The sequence below is a fragment of the Nicotiana tabacum genome, chromosome 17 (assembly GCF_000715075.1).
Source record: "Nicotiana tabacum cultivar K326 chromosome 17, ASM71507v2, whole genome shotgun sequence".
NCBI classification, from domain to species: Eukaryota; Viridiplantae; Streptophyta; class Magnoliopsida; order Solanales; family Solanaceae; genus Nicotiana; species Nicotiana tabacum.
In genome coordinates this window covers 74,587,246-74,602,363 of record NC_134096.1, presented here as the reverse complement: position 1 = coordinate 74,602,363, position 15,118 = coordinate 74,587,246, and the positions used below count along the sequence as shown (strand labels likewise).

Sequence of the window (15,118 nt, the reverse complement as noted above, 5' to 3'; positions counted from 1 at the left end):
AATATAACCCTTAACCGAAAAATGTTTATCGTATCATACAAAGTCAGGGATCTCATCTTCAAATTCACTATGCTTAGTCAAGAAGTCATGTAATTGAAAGTATTCGACAATATAAAATCATGTTAGTGAGGTGTCAATTTTTCCGCTTCACTTACTCTTTCTCCTGTATTGCTTTGGTTTAATCAAATTTGTTAGAATTATCTAAACTAAACCCTAAATATATACTATGAAGTAGTTTTTGTTTGAGTCAACAAAAGAAACAAACAGGTAAAATGAAAGAGGACAGAAATGGGAAGATGGAATATTGGATTGCAAAACATAACGACACAGTAGTAGGGTTGTGTAGGAATGAGTAAGTTTTGATGTTTATAACGACATGTTCAACTAGTACTGTCCTTTCATGTAAACTTTTTGGACCATGTTTTAAAGAAAGATGTGCTGTTGGTGGTCCGGATTCACTAAAAGAGACATTCACAGACAGACAAATAAAATCACGGCAAAATCGTTGAAGATGTACCAAAAAAGAAAAACAGAACTAAAGAGAGTAAATAACGACTTCTGCTCTCATACAGAAAACCAACTTTTAATGTGATTAGCCGCAATGGATATTTTACATAATAGTAAAATATAGCTTTTTTTTTCCTTTTCCCGTCTACGATCTATGTGAATGTGTATTTCAGTAGCCAACACCCAAATGTTGTCACGCTAGACGAAACAAATTTGGCAACAAAGGAAACTTAAGATGTCATTTGTGCAGTTCTAACAAAACTAGGCAAGGTCCATGGGGATCAGTGTTTTACAAGGGGTAACATCCGTGGGAAGATGAACATTGTTAATATCTATATCAAGATGTATTACAGGAAAGATCATACAAAAGAATACCTGCTAATAGCAGAATTATCGAAGACAACCTACGGAATCCTGATTGCTCGAACTAGTCACACAAGGCCAAACTAGACAAGGGAAACATGAGAGGAAAAAGGAAAGAAAAGATAATTGAAGGGAATAAAAGAACACCAGATACAAAATGGAGGATTACACTATGTACAAACAATTGCACTATGCTAACACCAACACCAAACACCACCACCAATTGCAGAATTTCCAGAGGAAATTATGCTTCAAATGTTTTCATAGCGGACTCATATCGATCTTGAAAGAGATGCACTAGCTAGAATGAAATCGACCAGTAATCTTAGCCAAATGGAGAGGGAACAGGAACCACAAGTGAATCTGATCTTTTGATGCTTCCCATACCGCATATAATGCAGCCAGGTGATGACAGAGCAGAGAATTTGGCTCCACATAGGTCGCAGACATCATAACCAATGGTTGATAGACGGCTAAGTGTTGCAGCACAGAACTGGGAGGGATCTTCTAATGGATCAATTGACTTGTTGGACAAGCCCCTTTGAACACATATATCAACCAAGCTCCTCAATTCGTCTTGCTTGCCTGGAGGTGCCTTAGATAGTAGAAGTTCGAGCATCTGCTTGGAATAACCGTAGTTCTGTACATCCATGTTCCTCTTGATAGCAGTTCGAATACAATTTATCCTGTGCTTAGCCAGAAGAGGCAGTGAACCCAAGTGTCGAGACAATCGCGCCATTTCATCCTTCGCACTGATTGCACTTGGGCCCTGGACTCTCTGCAGTCGGCTGATTTCCTGCAGAGAAGTGACAAAGGACTTAAAGCCACCCATCCAAACAAAGCAAGAACTCTAATGAAAACCAAGTGATATTTGCTCAATGTTGCTGTTGGCAAGTAAACAAAAGCTTTCCTTTTGTAATGGAGCTTAATTTTATACTCTCATGCTGTCTGTTTACAAAGGCTATCTGAAACTACCTCTTGCATATGTTGTAGGGACAAAACAAAACAAGCAGTGGGCTTGTTGCATTAAATTCTAGTGTGGGAAATTCTCTTAAAAAGTTGAAACCAACAGCATTTTGGAATGAAACAGAAGAATGGAGGGGAAGGGGTAGCTAGAGATTATAGGGCTAATTGCACTTTTTATCCCTTCGCAAATTCCAATTTTGGTCCTTGTGTACCTGACTAAACATATTTAACCTTCTAAAGGTATCAGTTGTGCACTTTTGAAACTTCCACTGACAATCTCTGTAAATTTACTGAATCTTTAAATATAAAAAGAACTAAATATCTATCTTTTATATTAAAAGAAAGTAATTTTGATAGTTTTACTTGTTTTAAGTGAATTGTCAGTGGACAGGTTAAAAATGCACAATAACTAATTGAATATAAAATGTGTTTAGCAGGATATCACAAGAACCAAACTGCAATTTCCTATCAACTAAGGCACAAAGATCGTAATTTTCCCTTTTTTATTATTGCCGTTCTGTCTCTAGGATGGGAAAGAGGGACTGTAGAAAGGACTAGGTTTATACTCAAGTTGCAGAAGCTAGCAACTTGTATTAGGCGCTGAGAAGATTCCCTTTGGTAACTTTTAATGCAATATAAAGAGAGCATAAGTGACATCAACTAATATGGAAAGAAGCAGGAGGATGGTAAAACAGACAGTAGAGAACTGTTACTCTCCCAGCTGTGAGCCAAGTCACCCAACGAATGCACAGGGAAATTAAAATCAGACATCATTTAGGACAAAGTTAAATAGTCCATTTGGCACGTAGAACACTGTTTCTATTTGGTAAGAGCTCAGGTACCTGAAGCAGGGTAACTGCAATTTTGTACTGTGCACATATTGTGGCTTGAGCCTTTATGTCAGCTCCACGAGATTGATCTTTAGCCAGTGCTAAGAAAGCTTCATCAAAACAGGACAATGCATCTGGCAGCTGATTTTGCTCAAGATGGGCAAGACCAGTCTTGAAGCAAACTGGAGCAGCAGCCCCACGAGGAACCTATGACAAAGAAAGATGCAAAACGTAAGAAAAGGATGAGGATTCTGCTTGGACATATTTGACCACAAGACTTTCAACCAACACCAGTGCTCAAGAACTTCCTCACTGTTTCTCTATAAATCCTTGTTGTATTTAGTTCCTTGAACCCGATAAAGGTTGATCCTAAAAATATACACCTTAACAGAACCACTATGTCTTTGTTGTTAAACTTATTTCTTTATCTTCTTAACCTTTGACTTCCAATTTCTTTTCCCTTAACAAGTTAAAAAAATTTCACCCATCACTTGTTTCCTTGTATGTTCTAATAGAAGGGATTTCCCTTCTCGAGGCCAATTCAATCATATCCAAATTGGTCAAATTAGAAGAATAAGGTAAGCTAATTGGTATGCAGCATCACATTTTCTCTTACCAGAACGCTCGATATTCAACCATGACCTAATGACAACAGATCACTGAATATTAGCAATTGAGTAAGGGTCCTATCCTGAGGCCTCGCTGTACCTCCTAACACTCCAGCGGACCAGAAATATCAGTTAAGCATTACATAACCACCTCACCAACTTAGTGAAGAATCTGATGACAAAACCAACTCCTGGATAAATAAAAACGCCAGTTGTCTGTGTTTAACATTATCAATTGTGCAAACTGAAAGGAGTTCTATAAAATTCTTCATGCTACTACCAACATATATAGCGTTCAAAAGGTTCAATTTCCTTCTCATGCGCCAGCATTTGTACAGAGAACGAAACAATGTTAATGCTTACTATCAATTTTCCCATAATTACTAATGATCCAGACAAATTCAGTATGAACAGAAATTGGTCACAGTTTGAAATTCCTTATCCAACGCAGGAATTCGGTATCCAGACAAATTTACTATTTAAGAGTGGAAAAGCATACTCACTTGTCCAGGTCGCACGGCTTTTGGAGGAGAAGGTGGACGCACAGAAGGTTGCCCTGAACCTGGAGCTTCAAGAGAACTGAGATCAAGAGGTTGGTTGGATACGGGAAGTTTTGAAATCTGAACATGAGGTTGCATGCCAGAAGGCTGAGTGAAGGGCTGTGGAGGAACACCACCATCAGGAAGACCAACCACCTCAAGTGAAACAGGTGGTTGAGTAGCTTGAGGGGGAACACCACCATCTGGTAGACCAACATCAGCTACAAATGCACTACCCTGGTTAGGTTGCATTTTAGCGGCTTCAGCAACTTGAGAACTTTGATCCAGCTTGGAAAGGAAAGTCCCAGGAGGAGGCAATGATGCCGCAACCTGGAGGGATGATATAGTATTCTGGAAGAAGTCCTCTGGAATGGGCCCAGCAGTAACTCCAGCACCCGCTGCCTTAGGAGCTAGATTCGGCATAGATGCAGATTGTGTCAATGAATTTGTTCCAAAAATATCGGCAGATGTAGAAACCATTGGAGTTGTGACTGGTCCAGTGGTTGCAGAAGAAGTTTGAGGGACAAGGAGGCCAAGATCTGGGGATGAACCAGTTAATGACTTTGTTCTACTGATCGGCAGACCCAACTGTTTTGTGGCTTCTTTAATCTTGTTCACGTCCACTGTAGCAGATGTAACAGGCTTGTCTCTAATTCGTATGTGTAGTTTTTTCGTTTTTGACGTTTCTTCTTCATCACTGCTGGTACCATCAGCAGCAGATCCATACAGTGATTTCTTGAATTCTTCTTCTGCTTTTGTTTGCTCATCTACCACACTAGACCTGGCAACTTGCTTGCCAAGGCTTTCTAGTCCCATTAACATATCACCCTTGATTTCACCCTCAGCCAACCCTTTGGACTGGTTAGCTGTTGATGCAACTATAGCTTTTTGAGGTCCATTTGCCTTGTCTTCACCATTTTCAGCTTTAAATGCTTTCACCAAACTATCTTCTCTCACTTCTACAACATTACCTCTTCCTTTTATCAAACCAAGGTAAACACCTATGTGATCCGTGACAATTGATGGAATTGTACCATCATCAGTTCTCATGTATGGCATCACCTCAGCAGCAAGCTCCCACTGAGGAATGCTCTTCAGATTAGTTGGTGTCTTGATCTCCCAATTACCACCACCCCATTCTGGTCCTTTAGGGACCATACTTTCAGCTGCAAAGTTTGCAAAGATACCTTGTGTCCACCCAGTTGAGCGCACCCTAAGGATCCTTTCACAATATCGTCGTAATTCTGAATCTGCACCTTCGTCTTCCAGTTTCTGTGCTAGTCGCCGCATTGCACTTGGGTTAAGGTGGCCTATAAATAGGTCAAGCATGCTTTCGTAGTCTGATATGACTTCAAAAGTTTCTTTAGCACTGTCAAACTGAGCATATCTGCAATCTCAAAATATAATCCCATATAAGAATGAATATAGTAAAAGTTGCTGAAATAAGATAGGTGCATATCAATTTTGCATCAGTCTCCCTGAGAGTTATCGAGTAATTTAGGTTACACAAAATCTTCGCCAGAAAAGGAAAAAGTGGAATCTGGAAAAGTATTCTCTAAGGGTAATGTAATTGAGTGAAATTCATTTTGTATCGTACAAAAAAGGAATACTATTTGTGTATGTGCTCCCAATAAACAGAAATAAGGTACTCTATTCCATTACATACATGGATCTACACATTGGACATTTGAAAGTATTGCAAATATTTTTACTTAATTGACGATGAAGATGAAAAACAAACTGCAAACATCACCAAAGTAGAAATTGTATCATTTTAATTCACAATAGACTACTATTCCAAGCATATATCAAAGCGGCACACGATGCTCGATGATAAAACTGTTCTATTTGAGCAACACTCAAAGGTAGCAATCAATTTTTTGAACCAACACGTAGCTGCTGCTGCTGTCACATGGGCACATTATTATACCCTGAAACTTAGTCTAACATTCATGTCATATTACCTGTCCTACTAAAGCAAAATCATGTCACACTACTGGTCCGTCTCAGATATTAGGAACAAGCTACCTCACGTAGTCCAAAATATAACAAAGGCAGAGAGCTTTGCTGACATCACAAAAGTAATGGGCAGGTTCCCCTAACAAGCATATGAAGCAGAACATGTTAAACCAGAGTAAATGTTGACCGGCTAAAACAAAAAAGACACTGAAGAATAAGATATCAATTTGCGTGACAGTTTATCGAGCATGTCCCACTTTGATTTGCTGGAGAGATAAACCAGTGGGCCTTTCCATTGTACAAGCAAGATTGGTTGGATTAACTCACTTTTTTGTAGGTTACATATTCACTTATGCGGCTTTCTTGATTGCCTCTGCGTCAGGCAAATTTGGTCAGTATTTTTAATGTGTGTATCCAAGATAATCTCATTTCTTTCGACGGAGAGGGGGTTCACCTTTTATTTCTACATCTAGGATTAGACTTGTACAATGGATACTAATAGGAATTCAGTCATTGTGGGGTAAGGAAAAGTTTGATTCAGAGGGAGGAGAAGAGGCAAATAGTGAAACAGAATCTCAGGAATAACACCAGAATAAATGTCATTCGGGACAAGCTACAGAAAACAAAATTAGAAGACTTACAATAAAACTATAAACATCCAGAAATTATTCTCTACCTTTTATATACAAATTATTAATTAGTGATATCTGCTTCTTTTTTCTTACACAAAAGATCTACTCCACGTGCAAAATGGTTATATTGCTGAGATAATAATGGTTATAATAATAGGAAAAACTTGTCGGAAAGCAAGTAGAAAATCTCCAAGTATATAGCTTTTAATTGGAACCACAATCTCATAGTCCAAGTGATATTTGATTATAGCTTGTCAACAAAGAGAACGCAAAGCTGTAAACAGTAGGTAAAGTCCAAGCAGGTCAAACACCAAAGCCAAGAAAAAAAGAAGAAAAAAGAATAACAAATAGCAAAGACAGGATAACATGAACTCGAGGACAGAGCACATAATTCTAGACATTTTAATCAGAAAATTATAAAATATTGCGATGATTACATACTTTATGCAAGCATAGCCCAATTGGCGAAAGCGCTGGAACAAATGTGAAGTTGGGGGGCATCTTGGATAATCTCTTGAACGCAGAAACTCGTCCTTTAAGACAGACAATGCAGTAGAAAACCGGAGCGCTTTGATTGCATAGATCCCTCTCAATACCTACTCAGTTCAGCAAATATAAATACATACACAATGCCAAGTTAGCACAACATATGGCTCTGCACACGATTAGGTGCAGGGGGGAAGGTAAAGTACTATGAGTTATCTCAAGTTTTGTAGTACATTTGGAGAATGTAAAAGTGATTCACAGCAACCTCCCCTTCCACTTTTGGAGGGCTTCAAATGCTATCATGGTGGGGTATCTAGCCCTCCACATTAACTTCCACTCCTATTTTACTTCCTAACCAGACAAGTGAAGTAACTCTTATCTGTAAATAACTTCTATCCACTTTTACTTCTCTCCTCCGGTCGCTCCTCTTTTCACCCCAAACAAACAAAACATAAAATACAAACGAATTACCTAATAATTTTACCTGAGTGAACTGTGGGCCTGACTGGGATAATGACACAGCAAGATCACCACAAACTGGCGGACCTCTAGCAAGTATGTCAAGAGATCTTGGAGTTATTCGTAGACTGTCAAACCTTCACATAACAAAAGCCCGAAAACTGTCAAATATCACAACTTTCTCATAATAATCTACTAACAAGCTTTTATGCAAACATTTCATAGTCAAATTACAACTAAGAACCGATAAGGAAACTGCCATCATGTCGAACCTTTTCTCTCCCATTTGTATTCAACTACTACGAAATCTGAAATATACACCAAGATATCCAAAATATATTCATCATCTATAAAACCTCTTTATATTAATTGCAATATCCAAGTTCCAAGCCCAAGCGGCATGGATATAAAGGATTAATACAGTCGACACTGACTAGATTGAGATTGGCATAGTTGATCGGTTGTTTGATGGATTCCAAGTTCCAAAAAGATTTATGACAGTTTTTTAGCAAAGACACACAGAATCATGTTAAAACTGGTTCTTCAGAATTGTACATGCAAAAGATCTTCCCTAATCTTATTTATCAGACCTTTCACACTACACAATCGACTGAAAAGTTTCTAAATACACTTATCTAGCCTACATTCAATTATTGCATCTTTTGGCAGTTGACAAAAAAGGCCATAAAATTTAGACGTCGAAAGGACATAAATGATTATTCATTTTTTATTTTTATTTTAAAATGTGTGGCTATGATTAACTATGTAACTATGTACTAAGGTTGCAAATTGAGTAGAAAATGATGAAGAAACAAGAGTAAATCATCAAAAACTCGTCATAGTCCAGAAATTATTTGCTGTATATTATAATATAGAGGCATCTCATTCCTGATACAAGGACAGAAAACAGAAAGAAAAAAACAAAATATTAGGTACTAAGTACTTCATAGCAAACTAAATTTTACCTCAATTTCTCCTCTGTAAAAAGTACATTTCATAATGTAGCCAAAAGAAAAGGAAAAAGATTTTTTTTTTTACTGTAAATCCATAAGACAGCCAAAAATTGTTTAATAAGCAAACAACCAAAAGTTTCCTGAGAGAACTGGCATTTTTTAGAGCTTTGGAGACTGAAAAGATACCAGTTAAAAACTAATTAGGACTTCTAACCAATAGATTTAAAGCATTCAACTCGAGATTAGTGGTTATTCTTTAAAGCTACATATCTTCTCCATTTACAATAGATGATAATTACAACAAATAAGTGATGGTCTCTTCGATATTCCAATTACAAGAGTGATCCACTAAAATCTTAGTAGTTGGTCTTTGTTCACACAGTGCTGATTAAGGCAAAAATATGAGCAAAAACTATCCCCGAGGGTAAAAATTGACACAACAAGGAATTTGAAATGTCACAAATTACTTCATAGTTGTCTTTACGCATTTACCTAATATGACTAACTTAAGTTATCAAATATTTTAGAATCAACTTTGTTAGCTAAATCAAGGTAATTCATTCGACAAAGGATTCCAAAAACAAAAATTAGAACTACTTGAGTCAACAAACTAAATTTCATGGTTGGCAATAAATTATGCATGCAAGCACCAAGAAAGATTTAAATAGTGCAATCAGATCAAACATTTAAGTAGTATGAAAGAAATTAAAGATGCCAAACTAAAAGTCTAAAAACATCAACATTTCGTAGAAGGAAAACCTTGAGGTTATCTGATATAGGATCTCTGAGAGGTCAAGCTTCTGTTCAAAATATTGTTGCATTGTGGCAAACCCAACAAGGAGAGGTTCAAGAAGTCCAACAAGACAGTTTTTAATTTCAACCCCTTTCTTTTGTCTAGGATTTATATCTGTAGGGTTAGCAAGCAGCAGCCGATCATTCAAAGCTCCAAGCAATACTGCAAAAGGAAGTCATGTAGGAAAAGTAGTTAAGCATCCAAGATTGCATGAAAAAAGATGTAACAAAAAAGAAAAAATAGAACTGGATAGCCCCAAGCATGTACATGCAGTTTGGAGGAAGACTTAAATATCCACCTGCATTAGGCATACTAATCGAAAGTATAGTCCTCACTTTGCCATCCCACCCAAGCATACTAACAGCAGTGGCAGTTGAAAAAAGAAGTGCAGGCCCAAGCCACAGAATAGATCTATAGTATCAAAAAAGTTAAGAATCCCAGCATATATAAAACAGCCTACATAAAGATAAGTAAACTGAGGAGGCAATAAAAATAACAGGAACGATAAAAGGAATGCATTCAAGGATATTGAAGGAAGCCCTTTGTCAAACTTTGTAGAACTGCATGCCAGGATATCTAGATCTGCTGAAACAATAAGCACCCTATGTGTGGTCAATACACCAGCAACGTAGCCCCTGAGAGTTTCTTGCCAGTGCACCTGCAAAAATATCATACTTGTGAAGGAAGCAGTTCTTGGGAGAAAAACCATAACAAACAGGAATGGAACATAATATGTGAAGCTGCTAATATTTGTATTGGAACTTCTTAAACAAGACTTGATAGAGAGAAACATATCCTACACCATTTACCTGGAGAGCAATCTCATTTACTTTCAATTTGATAAATTTTCTTCCTTCAGCTTTTGTTGATATGTAATGGCCATCAGCATTTGAGAGGCGGTAATTTTGAACCAGTTTTGCCAAGCCAATCTGGTCACCATGGGAAGCAAATACCAAAGTTGATTCTACAAAACCAAAATGATTGGATCAATCAGGATCGCCGCAGCAGTTTACATAATATATTTCATGGAACCCCTTCAAACATACCTATTGGAGTTGAGAAGATGCGATGAACTTCAGTTTCGAACATAAACTGCATTGGACCCTTAGTAGTACCAACATCAGTGTCAGTAGACTGGTTTTGATCAATGGCGCCATTCTTTTCTTTTGACACTTGTAGAGCAGCTCCAGGCAAAATATACAAGGACAGCCCAGTCTTATCCTCATCTAGAATTGCATAGTGATTCTCATTAGGGCCAACAAAGGCAGCATCTAGACCTGGAGCAAAGGGGAGTAAACTCATCATGACAGAACCTGTTTATATTTTAAGAAGCCAAAACTAGAAGTTCTGATAGATGGTGAAAACCTTTAGTTGTAGTTGCTTTACTATTAGCAAGTTGGTAATCTGTATTTTCCCAATAAAGAACCACTTCATTTGTGGCACCGCTGAACTCAAAAACGATGAGGAAGAGGTGCTGCTTTTTACTATAAATAATGTACTTTGGATGAAATTCTACATTTCCAGGAATCTGAAAGAACAAAAAAATTGTCAGTTTCAAAAGTGCGAAATACTGCAAATGTGTACTGCTTTAACATACTAATTGAAAATAACAATTAAGTATTACCGATGCGTAAAGCTTCTTGTAAATATTTTCTACTCCAGAAGATATATTGTATGCCATAAGGTTTGAGCCTTCAACATAGAAAGCCCTGACGGGATAGTGAAGAACTCGGTTCTCTTTATTGAAAAAATTAAGATCCAGATGAAATGGCTGCATAAGATAGCTATTAGAGGCTATATCAAGCAAAACTGTGTGAAGAGAGAAGAAACTTAAATAGTTGATACTGATTACCTGACAAACTGGGACATCTTTCAAATAATGTTTAGTATCCAGGATTGTGATGAGAGGTAACCGAGAAATTGGAGCACTTTTTGCATGACCTTCCATAAAATGCTGCCAAAATAAGGTCAAGGTGACTTTTCTTATATATATTGACTTCCTTAAAAGGCAAGTTACTGTTGTTCTAACAGTACAACTAAAAAAAAAGGGCATGCGGGTGCATTAAGCTTCCGCTATGCACAGGGTCCGGTGAAGGGCCGGATCACCAGGGTCTATAGTAGGCAGCCTTACCCTGCATTTCTACAGGAGGCTGTTTCCACGTCTTGAACCCGTGAACTCCTGGTCACGTTATAACTAATAATCCCTCTATTTCAAATTCAATGTCTAGTTTTTTTCCTTATTGTCTTGCTCTTGCATAATGGTTTAAACTTTAAGGTCTTTTCAAGAAGCTTAAATTGTTCTTCAATATTTTATGCAAACCATTTTCATCTAGTTATTATGCAATTTTCAAATATATTCTGCCCCCAGAGATTTGGTTCAACCATAAGGATGCAGTGCTAGATGTGTGTATTAGGCACACATCACGTTTTGGAACCTGCCACTAACATGAAACCTGGTATTTAAGTGAGAGCAGGGTAGAGGACGGTCCCGTACTCCCCCGATACAAGATCCTGTATGTGTATTAATTCTAAAATATATCTTCTTCCAATCTCACTCAATTAGAAAAGTGATGCACAAAAACTGCAAGAACATGAGGGTGGAGTATAGACTAATATTATTGTGCATCATATCACATTTGCCAGATATCCTTTTTCTTTTTTTTTGAAAAGGTAACAATTGTGTATAATATAAATCAGTACAACATTTGTACTGGAAAACCATATTTACAAGAAGGCAAAAAGAAGAGAGACCGATCAACAATCGTAACAAGATGCAAGGATTTCTAGGATTGATGCAACATCTACTGTGTAAGTTAGCTTACACCAAAAACAAAAAAGCAGAACACAATCAAGCTTGATCTTCTGCACCGAATTACTTCTATCCTCAAAACACCTGGAATTCCTTTCTCTCCAGACCAGTGTTGTGAAGAGCGTGAAGCGAGAAAAAGCGACAAACCCCATTTCGCTTAAAGCGAGAAGCGAGAAGCGAAGCGCTCGCTTTTTTGAAGTGAAGCGAAATTTTAAAAAAAAAGTAAAAAAATATTGCATAGACAACACATGTAATTGTAAGCAAATGTTCAATACTTCTCTTTTAATAACTGGAATTCTCTGTTAATAACTGGAAAAATTGGTCAGTAAAATTCTGAAAAAATTGGGCAGTAAAATTCTGAAAAAAATTCGCCAGCATTTCGCTGCTTTTTGGACGTTTAGAAAGAAAAAGAATAATAAGAAGAAGAAGAAGAAGAAGAATGGAAATCAGAAGTTCAGAACATACCTGTTGAAGTCTTGAACTTGAAGTTGAAGAAGAAGAAGAAGAAGAAGAAGAAGAAGAAGAAGAACAACCCTAGTTGATGATTTGAGATTCTTTAAGAAATCAGAAGTAGATGAAGAAGAAGTCGCTGCTGTTGGAAGTTGAAGAATACTAGTCGCTGTTGTTGAAGATCAGTGTTTAATCCAAAAAACTTAGTTTTTAATAAAATAGGGTTGGGTATTTTAATACAGAGAAGCGGACGCTTCTTCTCTTCGCTTCGCTTTCCCCGCTTCTCGCTTTTTACAGAGAAGCGGTCGCTTTTACTGACCTGAGTCGCTTCAGCAAGCTGAAGCGCTGCCTTTCACGCTTCGCCTCGCTTCTCGCTTAAAGCGATGAAGCGAGCGCTTTTTTAAACACTGCTTATGAGTCAAAAGTCTCGGGACAGTTCTCTATCTATCTCTGTCTCTTGCTCCAGTTCCAGCTTCATCCCAACTAAAAAGAACTTCAGTAATCTTATTAGGCATTGTCCAAGATATACCTCTAAGATTAATAAAAAAAATTCCCTAACTGGTCCGTTATTATGCAATGTATAAATAGATGGCTAACTGCCTCAGCATCTTCCCCACAAAAGGAAACATCTTGACACAATGGAATCCCTCTCTTTATGAGGTTTTCTTGGGTCAGAACTGCCTCCTTTGCCAATAACCAAATGAAGCATGCTACCTTATATGGGATCTTGATTTTCCATATATGCTTCCATGGTCAATTAGTAACTTGTAGGTTGGCGTTGTTCAAAATCTTATATCTTGCTTTCACTTTGAAAATACCTCTATTGTGTCCCTGCCACCATAATGTGTCCTCCCCAATCTGCAACCCTTTAAATACTTCTAACTGCTTGTACAAATCAGCAAGTCTAGTCATCTCCCGGTCATTCAGCATTCTCCTGAAAAACAATGTCCCAACCTTGAAGAGTCCACATTTCAGCTATTGACTTTTGTCTCTACATATCAGGGAATAAATCTTGTAACATCTAGTTCCCAGCCAATTATCTTTCCAGAAAGGAAGTTTTGTTTCCATTTTACACTTTAATAAAGGTAAGGTTCTTCATGAAAGGACAGAGTGATCTTATAGATCTCCATACACTCATTCCATATGTTGTCTTAACTTCCTTTGTCATCTATTTGATCACTTTGCTCCATAAGGTTGGGGTTCTTGAGAATATCTCCATAACCATTTGCCTTGCTTTGATTCTTCAAATTTCTGATACCAAGTTCACCTTGAGCTTTGCCAATTAAAAGAGATTTGCATTTGACCAAATGAAAAACCTTTTTTTCTTTGTTTCCTTGTCATAGAAAGAATCTTCTGAGTCTATCCAACCTCTGAATGACTGTTGCAGGTATGGGAAAAAGTGTCATCATGTATGTAGGAGTGAATCCAAGACTGAGTTAATCAAAATGAGCCTTCCTCTTATTACAAATACTGTGTTTTCCACGTGGATAACTTTTTCAAACATTTTTCGATGATAGTATCCCATGTCTCTTTAGATTTAGACTTTGCACCTAGAGGCATGCCAAGATATACAATAGGAATAGCACCTACTTCTCCTCCCAAAACTAGTGCCAGTTGCTCTATATCAGGTACTACATTAATGGGAAAGAGACGATTCTTACTCCAATTGATGCGCAATCCTGAGATGCCTTCAAATATAACTAAGATAACTCTCAGAAATCTCAGTTGTTCCTCTTTTGCATCACAAAAAATTAAAGTGTCATCAACATATTGAAGGTGTGTGACCTCCACATTGTTGCTTCCATTTCTGGCTACATCAAAACCTTTGATCCATTCATTGACTTTTGTTGTCTTGATCACATTGTTCAGACCTTCCATAGCTATAATGAAAAGAAAAGGAGACAATAGACCTCCATGTCTTAGCCCTCTATGAGCAGGAAAGAATGAGAACCGGTTATGAGGATGGAAAACCTGACAGTAGAGATACAAAATTTCATCTAGTTAATCCACGTCTCCCCAAACCCCATATGTCCAAGCATCTTCAACAGAAAACTCCAGTTGACATGGTCATAAGCCTTCTCAATGTCTAATTTTCAACAGAAAACTCCTGGCTTCTTTTGTTTGGTTCTTGAATCTACAACTTCATTGGCAATCAAAGCAGCATCCATTATTTGTCTTCCTCCGATGAAAGCCATTTGTTGTACATCCACCAATTTGTCTATCACCCTTTTAGTTTCTCTGTCAGAACCTTTGAAAACAGCTTTTAAATGCTGCCTATCAAGCTTATTAGCCTGAAGTCCCTTAATTCCTTCGCTCCAGTCTTCTTAGGAATCAAGACTATATATGTCGCATAAGCTCCTTTTAAACATTTCCTGAGAGTGAAAATTGTGAAACCTTCATAATATCATGCTTTAACACATTCCAACACTTGATGAAGAAACCCATAGCGTAGCCATCAGGTCAAGAGGTCTTATCAACTGCGCACATCTTCAGACATCTCAAGACCTCTTATTCCTCAAAATTTGTTTGCCGAACCTCTTTTTCTTATACAAAAATTGTTGGACACTCATTGAAGTTGGCATTAGGTCTCCATCCTTCAGACTTATAAAATTCAATGATCTCTCTTTTGATTCTTCCTGGATCCTCAATTGTTTCATCCTGGACGACAAGTTTGTGACACCCTAGGCGAATCCCACATCGACAAAGCACGGGAGAGATGCTGGGTATATAAGTAAACAGGTCTTAGACCCTAGTAACGCGTTTT

General features: G+C 37.6%; 1 protein-coding gene across 1 annotated transcript in view; it reads right to left on the bottom strand.

Moving 5' to 3' along the window:
* Positions 1-811: 811 nt before the first annotated feature.
* LOC107768083 (uncharacterized) overlaps positions 812-15,118 on the bottom strand; it is a 33,091-nt gene continuing 18,784 nt past the window's right edge. The window contains exons 12-24 of the mRNA XM_016587191.2: positions 10,948-11,049; positions 10,720-10,866; positions 10,461-10,623; positions 10,142-10,372; positions 9,905-10,059; positions 9,625-9,753; positions 9,394-9,511; positions 9,062-9,257; positions 7,375-7,486; positions 6,846-7,000; positions 3,778-5,200; positions 2,679-2,873; positions 812-1,666 (exon numbers count right to left, since the gene is read on the bottom strand). Coding sequence (XP_016442677.1) covers positions 1,196-1,666; positions 2,679-2,873; positions 3,778-5,200; positions 6,846-7,000; positions 7,375-7,486; positions 9,062-9,257; positions 9,394-9,511; positions 9,625-9,753; positions 9,905-10,059; positions 10,142-10,372; positions 10,461-10,623; positions 10,720-10,866; positions 10,948-11,049 — 3,597 coding nt within the window. The 3' untranslated portion in view covers positions 812-1,195. The remainder of the gene's footprint in view (positions 1,667-2,678; positions 2,874-3,777; positions 5,201-6,845; positions 7,001-7,374; positions 7,487-9,061; positions 9,258-9,393; positions 9,512-9,624; positions 9,754-9,904; positions 10,060-10,141; positions 10,373-10,460; positions 10,624-10,719; positions 10,867-10,947; positions 11,050-15,118) is intronic.